Raw genomic sequence first — 15,111 nt, 5'->3', positions numbered from 1 at the left:
TTTTTTAAAGAACTTTATGGCACACCACACATGAATAAGACATGACTACTGGAAACTAAGACAACACGTGCTGCTGTGGACCAATTAATCATTTGTTTTGTTGTATTCTTTAAAAAAAGGAAAAGAAGTAAGTTCAGCAGCCTTTAGATCAGTCTCAGTGTCACACACAAACATGTTCTGGATCTCCATGCATCAAAACACACTCTGCTTTGTAATCCCAGTGTAATGCACATCATGTTAAATACACAACAAGAACACTCTAGTGACTGACATCCTACAGATCAGAGAGGTGGCTGCCAGCATTAATGGAGACGCCTGTGTGTTATTGAAGTGTCTGAGGCTCTTCTCGAGGGCTCATTGAAAATGAAAGCATCTTATCTCCAACATGCCTCCCCCACAAGACCCCCACCATCCCCCATTAGGTCTATATTACATGTGTGCCCCCCCACCACCCTCTCTCCCCCTCTTCCTCCCTACACAGAGACACGTCTGTACTTCAACAAGCCGCACTGCTAATAAACGGGTGTCAGCACTCATCTCCCCCCGCTGCACGCACACACATCTTTATAAAAATGTGATTATTGGAGATGACAGGCAGCTTAGGGAATGGCCATTTAAAATTGAAATCATCTCATATTACACTGAGGGGAACTATTAGCAGACTGAACTCTGAACATGGCGTCACTGATCCCTCTGAACATGCAAATTCCCTGTACTAAAAAGCCTTTTTTTGCAGAGAGGCAGCAATCAAAACAACTCAACAACACAGGTCACAACATTTTATACTGGAGCTACTCTCAGCTGCTGCAAACATTTGCATTTGGATGTGTCACGCTTTGATTGAGTTTTGCACGAATGTTTTGTTGTGCAAACAGATGGAAATATTGATAAAAAAGAAGAGGCCGGTTTGTAGTGAATAGAGCAGAAAATTCATTTGTCAGACATCCTTCAGAACGCTCTGATGGAGTCGAATGAGGAGAGGAGGTGAGGTGAATGTAGATTTTTAAAATCCAGACAGATGAGAGGTGATTCATGAGAAATCCTTCAGTGTCTTTGTGTATTCGCAGTTAATTTACAGGTTAATGGGCTTGTGAGCAACATGTTGTTGACTAAAAAAAGACAAAACTCCTCTCAAAAACCTGCCAGCGTCAGCAGTGTCACCACCTCTCCTCCCCCTCATCATCTGTTCCTCCGCTCGTCTCCTATGCTGCTTCCTTTGACTCCTTACTATCATGCTCCCTCCCTCCTCCATTCTTTAGGCCACTCCTCATGCACGTTGTTTTCTAATCTCTCCCTTCGTCAGGAGGCTGATTTTGTGATTTGTTTAATATCCTTCCTAACATAATATATCATTAGAGATTATCATCATTATTTCCTTTGTTAGTATCACACTGTGTTGACATCTGTGTACTTTAAAAGCTGATGGTTTTATGAATCCTTGGTTTTATTTAGCTGAGTCTGTGAAAAACTTTGTAGGAATTTGAAAAGTGCTGAATAAAGGTAATTATTATTACTATCTTTTATTGCTATATAAGTGACAGTGTACAGTAAGCAGGCTATTGTTGATTTTTACAAGGCTGTGTTCAGTACTTACTCTTATTGGTCATTACATAGCAACAGTTCACAGTAACATTCTGTTAGTTCAGCCTATAGGTTTTTAGGTTATGTACTTATTTTGCTTGACCTGAGTAATGTTTTTTGTTCCTTCATGATTCAAGTATGATTGGATGAAGTGAACCTTGAACCTTATATGCTTTTATTTCTTCGAGATTACATTACTGTAAAGGTCTTTTACTAAGTATGAATCAAAAATCCATCAATCGACTCCAAGACTCTTAACAAAAACATAGAAGAGTGATCGCATTACTCCTGTGTTAATGACTTTACACTCATTGATTTTACAATAGATTTTAAGGTTTTACTTTAATCACTTCATGGCCTGGCCCCAGAATATATTTGTGAATTGCTGTCACCCTACCAGCCTGGGTGCAGCCTCTCATCCTCAGGCAGGAACCTCCTTAACGTTCCTGTTCAAAACTTAAATACTAAAGGTGACCAAGCATTTGCTGTTCAGGCTCCATGACTCTGGAACGAACTGCCTGACTATCTCGGGAAAGCTACACCAGTATCTTCTTTTAAATCACATCTGAAAACATATTTTTATTGAAATGCCTTCTTGTAATATATTTTTTTTATCCATGATGCTATTATCTGCTCTGCTAAATGTTGCTGAGTATTACACACTGCACCTTTAAGTAAATGGTAAATAGACTTGTACTTATATAGCACTTTTCTAGTCTTTCTGACCACTCAAAGCGCTTTTACACTACTCGTCAAATTCACCCATTAATACCCATTCACTCACTGATGGTAGAGGCTGCTACAGTAAGGGACCATCAGTGTTAGCTAATCTCATTCGTACACATTCACACACCTCTGAACAACAGAGGGAGCAATTCAGGGTTCAGTGTCTTGCTCAAGGACACTTCGGCATGTGACTGCTGCAGCTGGGATCGGACCGTCAACCTTCCGATTGATAGACGACCGACTCTACCCACTGAGCCACAGCCGCCCCAAGTGAGTGTAATAAGCAGAATAATAGTGAGCGGGTTATTACAGTGGAGCAACTAAGCGGCAACCTCAGGCCACAAGAATTGAAGCCAGTTTGGAAGTGTTAAAAACTGCGGTTTGTCGAGTGTGTCGGCTTGAGGCTGGCTCCGGACTACCGCAAACCACATACACACCAATTCAAAAAAGCCGATCTTTACAGCACAAATAAACATGTTTACAGCCTTGTTCAAAAAACAAGTGTAGTCTGGATAGCTCATTTCTCGATCGGCACACACTGTATGGGGGTGAATTTTTTCATAATGCAGCAGTTTTGAAGATTTTAAGATTACAAGTTTTCCATTATGAGAGGCACAGCTGACTTGACTGACAGGCGGGAGCACTAGCTGTTGGCGAGGAGGCTCAAAGCCCGCCTCTTAACCTCACACTAGCTCAACAGAAGTTAGGTTGAGTTCAGCATTTCCAATATGGCTACCACCGACGATTGGCTTCAAAACAGCGCTTCAGAAACAGACGGTGATGTCACGGATACTAGGTCCATTTATTATACAGTCTATGGGAGCAACCCCATGTGGTTGAGCAGAAACCTTGGGGCTTATAACACAACTATTTATGTTAAAAAATCAATCACTTCACACTCAACATTGATTCAGATGGCTTTTTTAGCTCATAAAAAGGCATCGATACTTAGAACTGTTTACATGCAGAGGCATGCAAACACAATCAAACCCCACGTTGAGTTCTGTTTAGTGTTTACTTCATGTCCTATCTTGGATTTGGTCAATGTCTCTGTCTGAACAGTGTCTTTTTCACCAGCAGTAATCAAACTAACATCAAATTTACGGGATTTCTCTCTGCAGATTATTATGATTACAAGTAGTCCTCCAGAGTCTGTGATCAGAGCTGCAACCAAAGCTCATAGCAACACTCTGCTAAAGAGGAACATCAGACCTCACAGTAAATGCAGCATTAAACCAGTCACACATAAGGTATAATACATCTGTCTGTCTACTCCTCCCTCTTTCTCTCCTCTTCTGTCTTTCCCCCTCACCTTGTTGAGCGTGATCACCGCCTCTTGGTTCACCCCTGTGATGTTGAACGTGTCCCCGGTCTCCCCCTCCAGGATGGTATAGTCCAGTTTGGCGTTCTCTCCAAGGTCGGCGTCAGTCGCAGAGATACGACCAATCTCAGCCCCGGGGATGGCCAGCTCAGACACAGAGAAGGACCACATACCTGAAGGAGAGAGTGACAGAAACGTATTAGACAGGCAGCCTTTGTCATTTCATGCACTGATACACCTGATTTGTCGCTTAAACATTTAATTCCGGCTTTAGAGCTGTTTTCAAATTGCTGTTCCCCACTCGTGCTGGGCTAATATTTACAATACTTCCTCCAGATAAGGGGACTTTTAATTTGAAAGAGGATGAAAGAGAGGGATAAAAGGGGAGAAAAAGGCAGTTTTCTTATTAAAAGCTAGGTAGAATATAGCCTGGAAACCTGCTGTTGAAAAATAAGAAAATTAAAAGAAGCAGGATGAAAAAAAAACAGAAGGAACAGAGCAGATAAAGAAAAAATAAAGATTACAGGAAAGAAAAGTAGCTCTTTCTGCTTCAAAAAAAAAAATTAAAGCTCTGTCTTCTTCAAAACATTTGAACTTGATAAAAGGAGCAAACTTCACATCACAAACATCCACTTTTTCTCTCTGAGTCATCTATATTTTGTTTTTCTCAAAATAACAAGTATTTAGTGAGATAACAGGCTCTTACATGTGTTTAAGCAGCTCATTATTACAGTCAGTCTGCTGGCTTTGCAGTTTATATGATAGTTATATACTTTACATTTCTATTTCAATTCCTCTGCTGCACATTAAAGATGAAATACAGAACACACGGCATGAAACATCTCTGAACAAAGCAAACATAAATTCAAATATCCACCTTCTACTTCACGTCAACGCACACGCACACACACGTGTACACACATCCAGGAGCTACCAGCTACACGGACAAGAGGAAGTGTGGTGAGAAGATTGAATTTGAGAGAGGGAAAAGGTAAGCTATCACTGTTTAGCTTGTGAGCACAGAACAGACAGGCTCATTCACACACAGCTGTTATCAGCTCAGCTAAAGTGAAGTGAATTAGATAGACCTGTAAATGTGAGAAAGCTCAACAATCACAAACATGTTGAGGTGACAGAAGAAAAGACAGCCAGCACTTCAACATGACGGTATCTTGACTGATACAGTCAGATGAGTGTGAGATTTGTTTCAACACAGCCAAGTCTAGCAAAATGTTTCCTTAACATTCACAGGTTTGATATCTGTGTATAAGGGAGAGGCAATGGTGTCTGACCAAGCTTTCCACATGTTTACTTGAAATATTTAAGTTGTTTCTCTGTTTTTTAGTACTTTCCTGTCTTTGTGTGCAATATCTATAGAAAAACGTCTCCTGCTTTCCTCCTCCTGCCTAATGTACCACTTATTGCAAAACTTGGAAACTTAGTAGAGGTCCTTCCGTCTGTGTGCTGTAAATCACTTCAGAAGAATCTGACCCTGTGTCAGTGATGTCAGGAATTAAAAGTAGCTTTAGGGAAAGTAATCTTCCGCTCATGTTTGAGTTTATTTATGAAGGTCAAAGTTATAAATTGAAACTGTTCATGACCTGTTCAAAACTTCTCACAGTCATAGCCTTTAAAATCAGGGCCATGGTAAGATTTTAGAGGTGCAATCCAAACATCAGCAAAAGCCATGACTTCACTATCTTATGTATATCCAGCAAAGAAAATAAGAAAATGTGTTTTCCGCAAAGTATACTTTTCATATATCAGTGTGTGTGTGCTGTGTTATATGCACTTCAATAAAAGATACTAAAGAAAAGTTTGTCATACTTTATCTAAGATGTGTAACAGTGACCCTCTGTGCTTATGCTGCAGGTGTAATATCCTTTTTTTCAGCAAATGTGCACTTTGACTACTGCAGAGGAAAGCATGGCTGACCTGCTCTTAGCTCTATGTCTGAATACATCCAGTTCAACACTGAAAGAGAACTGCTGCTCAGCTACACTTGCTGATATTGCCTCTTAGCCTGCTTATTACCCGACAACTTAGTTAAGATATAAACAGGTTGGCAAAAATTATTACTGCATGTTAAACTCACTTCAACTTTTAATGATAAGGTGGTGTTGATCACTCAACTATAACTACCTGTAGAAATATAAAAAAAAACAGGTGACGGAAGTAAGGGTGGGAATTGATACGATTTTATCAATGTCAATGCCACTGTTGATTCTGCTTATCAATCCAATTCCTTATCAATTCTCCTAATGATTCCTGAGTATTATTTTGAGGGGGAAAAAAGTAGTTCTACACAGTCTTCCGAACCAAAAGGAACCATTTTATTTTTTTCAAAATTATGTCTGCACAAGACTGAACACGAACATTTTCAACTTGAACATACTGAACAATAGGTTGACCTCATTCTCGGCCATGTGAGTCTGGACGTGGCCCCTTGAGCCTGGATGAAAAGACTTTGAATTTGAATTTGGAGAGGAAAAACGCTTTACCTCCGGGGGTCATCGCAGAGGTATTTTATCCGCTCTCGGTGCCTCATTTTCGGCTGCGTGAGTCCAGATGTGGCCCCTGGAGCCTTGAGGAAAATACTTTGAATTTGGAGAGGAAAAACGCTTTACTTCTGGGGGTCATTAAGGAGGTATTTTCCCCGTTCTTGGTGCCTCATTTTCGGCCATGTGAGTCCGGACGTGGCACCTTGAGCCTGAGGGAAAGCGTCCTGACTCCGAAAGGGGAGAGGTAGGCGGGGGTTCGCCTCCCCGTCGCGAACATGTTCACATGAACCCTTCTCCACTTCGGCCCGACACAAACCTCAAGCTTCAAGGCCGAGTGGACAAATGCTTCAGCATATTTGAGGTATTTGCACCTTTACATGAGATGACAGCGTTGCACTGATTGCACACGGCATTGTTCTCATCTCTTTTACTAAAATGGAGCCACGCTTTAGACCGCTTCTTCCTCTCCATGTTTCCTCGTGGTTGAAGGAGTTCTGCGTTGTAGAGTGTGTGACGTAATGCAACGTACCATGACATGACGTGTCGTCATGCTGGGAAATGAATCGTTAAGAAGAATCGATAACATTTGAGGTGTACCATTCTGATGGAATTGATCAATTGGAACCGGTTCTAACCCCTAGACCGGAGTCATGTCAGCTGGTTCCTCCTCCAGTTTCATGGCTTGTTTGATTCGTTCAGCAGAATCTGAACCCCATGGCAGATTCTCTCTGATGAAATAAACCCTGGTATTAAGAACATCCATCAGTAAGATGGGCTCTTTAATGGCATTTCATAATAAACAGGCTCAGATGAAGAGAATTTATTTGTTGATTACACGTATGAAAAATTGAACACCGCAGTGCAAAGATGAATAGAAATGTCAGAGTGGAAAAATGGAGGACCTGTCTTTTCCTTTCCGCCAGCTGACGCACAGTTATGAAATTAGGAATCAACAAGATATTGCTGAGATAATAAAGTCAGTAAATCTGCAATACATCAGCTGGGATGGATTTGATTGGATTATAGTAAATTAACTTCTGATCACGATAAAAGCATCATAAATCCAATAGTTTCTCTGATTTTAATAAACTGAATTTAATGATCAAGTTACTTTGAAACTATCATCACCTGACCGGCTCTGTTATTACACTTTTTCTCCATTAGAGGATTCAAAGTTTGATTTATTGAATCATTTCTTCTCCTGCTGCTGCTGTGGCAGCTGTTACATTTGTGCTGAATGATTCTCAGTGGGATCACCCACATTTACCAGAGACTTCCAAATAGAAAAGGTTTTTGTGGTTGAATATATGTTAAAGTACTTCGCTGCTAGTTATCGCCGTATGGTTTTCTCTGCAAACATCACAAGCTGCATGTGTGGCGTTAGCATTGAGCGGACCTCTGGTCTTATGGCTCTAAAGCGCGATGAAGTGGTTCCATTAGCATGCGTCGCTCTCATGAATGCTCTTTCGACTTTTTTTCTCCACGTCTTATGTCATTCAGTCCAGGTGCTCAGCTAGAATCTCCCAGGATTGTCTCCCGCTGCTTTAAGTGTAATGTACAGGATGTGATGGCGTGTTTCGGTGCACTTACCATAACTTACAGACTAACAGCTACTTTCTTAAAAAGGGAAATATTAAACCGGAGCTTACTTTAAAGTGCTTGAGTCCCTGAGACCTGCTGAACTCCCACAATGCTATTCTTCTTGCAGAGGAAAGCATGATTTATTATTCACTCACAATGAATGCTAATGTGTCATTATTACCATCTGAAAACACTTTCTGACACTTTATTATTCTGTTTCTCCTTCACTTGCTAAAACTGAAGAGTTCTCTGAAATTTTTAGATCCTAAAAAACAGGATAAATCAGCTCCAGTTCTGGATGGCGATCGCAACCATTGAACAGTATTCTTCAGTTTGATCAACCCACTGAAATGCAAATCATTTCAAGAGTCTACGGGTAATTTCAATACAACTCTGTCTCGTTAGACCCACGTTTACATGCATCTAATTTGCAGCAGCAAATGTGTTTTCAGGGAAACATGATGCAGCCTGGGCTACATTTTATTGACATAATTAGTTGACTAACCAATCTGACTATTTTCAATATCTTTATTCTGAATAAATCCTCAAGAACTTCACACAATGGTTCTTTAGTTCTCAGAAATATTCTTTCTGAAAAATAAATCTGTTCTAGTTATTTAATGCAAAATAAGTTTCTGCACTTATTCACCTGAAGGCACCTTAGGCTGAGATCTGAAAAAGTCAATCATCCTGAAGTTACATTTTGAATATTTAGAGTTTGTTAAATGTTTCTCTTAACATTTCAGTTTTTTCTTTCCTAAAAAAGAACTAAACTTGACAGAGTAGAGCTTTTCTTTTTAGGGCCTCACAGCAATATTAAAATGTTTTTGTTGGTTCACTGAGGACTCTTTCTTCAACAAAGACCAGTTCCTAGTTGAGTCTTGAGTAAGATTGGTGTTTAAAGGGATATTTCAGCTTTTTTTTGAAGTGTGGTTGTATTAGTTACATGTCTTTGGTACTGATCAGTGCACTGCAGGCAGAAGAGCACATAATGAAGAGCCCATTCACTTTTACACAAAAAGTGTAAAAGTGAATGGGCTTTCTGATGGCAGAAAGTGGAGCGTACACCAGAAACGAGATGAGTGTATGGGGCAAAGTAGTGTTTCAGGTTATTAATGGATGTTTATAGAGTTATTTAGCGTTAGTATAGTTAAGAAATTGTTGCGGTAAAGCATGTAAGAATTATAATTAGATTTGGTTGTTTTTTATGCTATTTTAGTTCCTTTTTTGATGAGAAGACACAGTCTCTTTAATATAGGTTTGTGTGCGGCACAGACAGTTGGAGGAGTCAGTGGAAACTAGACTGGATTGGAATCGCATGTTTTTTTACCCTGTCTGTCTCGGAGTTTTGTTTATTATCATGGAATCCTGCATCATCTGCTAAATTATTGGATTTGTGACACTGATTGAACATCAAAATAAAGTTGTTTTAGTTTTTACAACATACAACGGCTCACGAGTGGATGATTGCTCTGGATGCAACAGCGAGACACGTGTAAGCCAGGACTCCAGCTAGCGATGCAGTTTCATCAGCTACAATGAGTGCTCTGGTCGGTCATTCAAAATGAGCTAAACTGAGCAGAACTGAGCGGTATCCATTGTGGCTTGTACACTTACTAATGACATGTAACTCATACAACCCCACTTTAAAAAAAACCCTGAAATATCCCTTTAATATCAGGGCTGTTCTATCTCTAAAGGAAGTCAGATGTAGGTTTCTATTTCAACCATATCTGCTTAAAACAATGCTATTATTCATGGAGTTAAGTATTTTAAAATAAGGTTGTTCCACAGATAAAGTTGTCATCAGACAAAATACCAGATGGGAAAAATGCTCAATTAGTAATAACCTCACTAGTCCAAGTGTAGGACAGATTTTTTTTCCCCCCCTAAAATACATGGGAAAAAGGGGGATCATCTTGTATTCAAGGTCAACACTTTTTCTTGCCAACATACGTTAACAGCATCGTGGTGAAGTGTCAATTTTTTTTTACTTTCACCATGTCTCCTCAACATGACGATACAGAGAAAACAGTGGGGCCCAAATGTTGACAGGCTGTCAAGTATGCTCAACAAAAGCAGCAGGACAACACTTCATCAATTTTAAAAGGATGACAGGAAACTGCTAAACTTAGACCTGTCAGAGAAAGACAGTAAAAAGGTGACTCCTGTACTGACGGAAGATGGAGGATTGAGGGTCAGCGCGGATTCAGGATGACGGTATTTGTGCGAGTCTTTCCACAGCCCGCAAGTACAGTCTCGATCAGGAGAAAGTCTGATTCTGATTAAGCATCTAAACCAGACTGAAAACTGGGAATGAAGGCTGCACTACAAAGCCGGTTCAAAGTAGCCAGGTTTTCTTTGTTCAAGCTGACTCAACAAAGCCTAAAGACCAAGACAGAGATGACAGGCATCCCAAAGGTGGTTATCAACGTCCTCCGTTAACTCTGGCTTTCTGCTTCAGGCTCTGTGTGTGCTCAGATAAAAAGAGCATTTCACTAATCATTTCCACAAAAAAACAATTGATCCCTGGCTGCCTGCTGCAGTCAGACTGTTAAAGTGAACAACAGATACAAAATCCAACATGACTGCTGCGACAAGGCAGAGAGGAATGCTGCTGTAAACTGATGTGTTAATGTTGTTACATCTTGTTTATGTCTGATACACATGATTATAACTTAGTGTCAGAAACATCAGACGCTGTCCCACAGTTAAGAATGTGTAGACGTTGAGCTGTGAGTTTGGGGAGGCAGTACAGAGGCCACAGCCGTCACTGGTTTGATTCCCAGCTTCGACCCTCTGCTGCATGCCTTTCCCAGGCCTCTACTCCCCACCATACACGTCTCTCTTGCTGTGCTATCAATAAAAGTAAAGACGCCCAAAAAACTAACTTTAAAATGAACATGTGGGTCACTGTGGTGTTTGATCAAATCAAAGCAAATGAAATTTAAGTAAGTCATTTAAATAATCTGTGATAAGTACCAAACAATTATCAAGTGTATGATTGTTGTTAAAGCTTCAAAACTAGCAGAGTAAATTGGACTTGGCAGAAGGCTCTGTAGCTGCTGTTCATTATACTTCCAATGGAAATATTTCAGTGTTAATGTCTTTCTCTTTTGAGCAAACATGAAAAATTGGAGGAGGAAAATTGCTGGGATTTTCTGTATCACTAACTAAATGCATGTACTCCTGAGAAACATACATACAGTTTGATCTGCTTAAACTTCCCAGCTTTGTTCTGTTTTATTACTAACATGAACAAGAACTTTTCATTGGACATTTTTTCATCTGAGAATTATCTATTACTGCTGGTGAATCTCACTCTTACAGGAAGAAAGAACTGAGCTTTGATGCCAGATTAAAACCAAAGTGTGCAGATGACTGGGTCTTGATTTGGGATGGGGATCATTATATTTTATTGATGTTGATACCATTCTCCAGACTCCTTGAAGCTCTAAGTCTGTATTGATTTCATTATCCTTACTTCTCTAATGTTTGGTGGAAAGGCAAGACTTGTCTAATAATTTTATTAATATATTTTAAACTGATAAGAGCTCATATAAGGAAGTTAAACAGGTTGTAAATGACCTTTTATTTACTTTTGCCTAACAGAAATTTTATTGACCCAACTCTGGACACATCTCAACAAAACTTGTCACCTTGTTTAGTGAGCTAACAAGCTTTTATTCTGCCCATTTTAACACGAACTTCAACAATGGAGATTTTCTAACCAGAGGATAGTCGGAGATATTGCATTCAGCCAAACTTTACACCTCTTTGCACATTCAACCAGCAATCAACTGACTACCAGATAATCCACTATATAATTTAACACCTGTTGGGTGGGAATTAAATATCATTCAGAAACTTTATAACATAATTCTTGCATGTTTGTGCACAGGTGATTTGGTTTAAATGACGTGGCTTGATGCAAGACATAATGTTATGTTTGGGGACCCATGAGAGACAACTGAGCGACAACCTCCAGCAGCAAGAATTGCAGCCAATGCAGAAGTAATAAAAACTGCTGTTCCTTGAGTGTCCACTTGAGGCTGGCTCCAGCAGTATTGGAAACCACATACACACAATTTGAAAAAGGTCAATCTTTACAGCAGAATTAAACATCTTTACAGCCTGGTACAAAAAAATGAGTTTAGCCTGAATAGACCATTTCACTTTTGGCACACATTGTACGAGGGGGTGTCCTATTTGGAGATGCAACTTGCGACTTACAATGGAGTCATGTAAAAAATGATTTACCTGCAACTAGTTATAAATTTAAAAGCCCAGGAACATGTATGCAAAACGTGTTTCTTTTCATACGCTTCAAATATATGTTTTTAAGCATGCATCAAATCTCAATCATTTAGATAGCTGGACTTTGAAAATGTGTCTTTTACCTCAAAACAACTAAAACAAAAAAACTGACTATAATAATAGTAACATATTCACTGTTCATCATTTGATAGGATTAGTTGAATTATGGCACCAGCATTTGTTAAAACCTATTCATTCTAAGCATTTGTATGTGTTTATGTGCACTTCTTCAAATTAGAGTAATTTTATAATCTACAAAATTAAGAGGAAATATTTCTCCAAGTTAAGACATCAAAGAATCTCTTGATATATTCCAACTTGTTTTATTTTCTTTGAGGTGTTTTTGTTTCCTGATGAGTCGGGGGATCTTTTAAGGAACATACAAGACTATTTTCAGAAGGCTCCGTGTGTTCTCTCTGCGTCATTTTGCTGTTTTCTCATCATGACCTCTGTTGTACTTTCCAACACGCCTGCCCGTTATTAAGTTTGTGAGTTTTCCATAATTAGAGGCACAGCTAGCTGTTGGCTAGGAAGCTCAGAGACTCCCTCTTTACCTCAAACTAGCTTTTCACGGATACTACGTCCATCTATTATACAGTTTATGGAGTCAACAGAAGTATGGACAAGCTCAAACATTACTTCTTTTCGGGTTTAAGAAAACTGAGTCCTAAAGAGAACCAGGTTTCTATCCCCATTTGTAGTCCTGACCAGGTTAAGATTTCAGAGTAAGTCACCACTGCGAGCCAGCTCAAAAGAGAACAAATTTCATGAAACTGAAATCTCTGGCTATAGCTTCCACATCCTGCTAATGTGTACCTCTCACTTAAAAGAAAAGCTATCTGTAATCAGGATTCAAACTCCCACTTCTGCTCCTCAGCCCTGCATAACAAATGATTGGTTTGCTGTTTGATTGCAGAAAAAACAATCTGGAACATCGTGGTTTCCCTAAAAGCACAGTTGGCAAAACCAGTTTAGTTGCATATCAAGTTTATTTTTTTGTGGAGGGAAAGTTGTTTCATAGATTTCCAAAAATTTTTGGGGCATAACAAAGAAACAATGAGTATAAAGGAATTCAGTATTTAAACGGGGATCTGGTGGTGTTTTTGAATAACTGATTTGATTCTGGTATTTATGAGTACAGGCAGAAAATTTGAAAAAAAAACTGATATTTCAGACAAAAGTGTGCTTCTAATATTGTGGATGCAGTTTGAATTTGTCCTTATCCTGCTTTAAGGTGACAGTGAGCAAAGCCAGCTTGATAAACAGACCGTTTTTCTGGGTTTGGTTTGCTTTGGAAGAACTTGACCAGCCTGTACAAAGCCCTGAACTCATATCTATCCAACACCTTTTCAACAAATTAAACAGACAGTGAGCCAGGTCTTATGAAAAAGCATCAGAGTTTGACCTCAGTGGTGCTCCTGTGGCTGGATGGCACCAAATCCTCAGAGCCAGTTTCCAAATACGAGTTTAGACTGAGTCCCTCTATTCATGTGCTGTGGTAATTGTGAGCAGATGACATTTTGAAACAACAGCACTCTGTTGGATAAAAGTAGATATAGATATATAACCACATAAGAAAGCGTGGAGTATTGTGAGGTAAATATATTCGGCCCCTGAGAGTGATGACGCCCACATGGCCCCGTAGGTTTCAGCCCACGAAAGGGACAGCGTGTGCCAGTGAATCAACACTAAATGCCAGTTTATGTGGTGTGACTCCCATGCCTACCATCTGGGACCGACACAGCACCAGAAGGCTGAGACGAACACAATTCCAACACAGAGAGAGATGTTGCTAATGAGACAGCAAATTAGGAAACTTATTTACAAGTCAGAGACTGCGGTTTCTATTGATCTGTGCTATTGTATGCTGGAGTGGGGCAACGCACGCCTACACCGACAGCACAGCCACTGTCATGGGTTTTCTGTCTCTGCACACACACACATATGCAGCAACAGAGCCGAGTACTCCAGCTGCACACTCTCTCATACACACTTGTCACACCCAGGGAGCGCTCGCGAGGAGAGTGACAAAGAGGGTGTGATGCTGGCAAAGTAGGCTAGACCTAGTCATTATCAGCTTTCTGCTCACACGGGAGAGCAGCTGGCAACACAAGTCGTACATCATTTCCACCTGTGATGGACTAGGGAGAGGAAAGAGTGGAAAAGAAGAAGCAGGATCCAACAGGAGAGAGGTGGCGGAACATTAGGGGAGGGATAGTGAATAGGTGAGTGGCAGAGTGAGATTCCCAGCTCTTTGTGCACAGAAAGAAATCTCTAAACAGAGCACAGGTGCGTGATTAAATCACAGATCTGGTGAGGAGGACTGGCTGGGATCTGTCTTCTGCCGTTGTTGCACAGGTAAAGCTATTAGTACAGGCTGAGAGGAAACAGCATGGGCAGGCTGGTTCAATGCTCATGTCTCACTAATGTTGGTGCTCCCCGCTGAGCCCGCCACAATAGTGCCACAGAGAATAATAGAAAATCCCTCCTGTGCTGTATTTGGGCATAACTTCACAAGAAGACACTCTATTCATCACTTCTGTTTCTCACCTGTGGTCCTTTCCAATGTGTTCTGGTTTCTCTTGACTGTTTTGAAATGAGAACAATGGATGCTGTTATTGGCTGGGGACTTCCTGTTTTGGAAGCGGATTGGATGACAAAGGCCATGCTGTTAGGGTATGCACAGTATTGGGAAATAACAGGTGGTGAGTGTTAACATGAGAGGATGAAGTGTAATCATCTACTGTTAAAAAATTCTCTATTGGATTACAAAACTCCTTTTGAAGCCCCAATTCAGCTTTTAAGAATTGACCATCTTGTTTGTGCTGTCAGAAGTGGCCATATTTGACAACAGTAGGGCTGTCACTGTTTACTGGTATTTATCATAGCCATTAAAAAAGAGAGAAATATCTATATGGTGCTAAAAGTAAGCATAGTACTGTGATATCACTTATATCAGGGGTTCCAAAACTTTTCAGCCTATGACCCCCAAAATATAGGTCCCAAAGTCTCCCACTGTTCCTCAAAGTGATTAAATGTGGCTTCATGTAGCTGGTCTGCAGAAAATGAGCCTACCTCCATGAA

At 40.2% G+C, this 15,111-nt stretch overlaps 1 protein-coding gene across 1 annotated transcript in view; it reads right to left on the bottom strand.

The window, feature by feature from the left end:
• LOC117826686 overlaps positions 1–15,111 on the bottom strand; it is a 185,477-nt gene that overhangs the window by 56,555 nt on the left and 113,811 nt on the right. Inside the window, exon 6 of the mRNA XM_034702940.1 lies at positions 3,620–3,801. Within this exon, the coding sequence (XP_034558831.1) occupies positions 3,620–3,801 (182 nt within the window). The remainder of the gene's footprint in view (positions 1–3,619; positions 3,802–15,111) is intronic.

This window comes from Notolabrus celidotus, chromosome 15 (genome assembly GCF_009762535.1).
Source record: "Notolabrus celidotus isolate fNotCel1 chromosome 15, fNotCel1.pri, whole genome shotgun sequence".
NCBI classification, from domain to species: Eukaryota; Metazoa; Chordata; class Actinopteri; order Labriformes; family Labridae; genus Notolabrus; species Notolabrus celidotus.
This window is presented reverse-complemented; position numbering and strand designations above follow the sequence as displayed.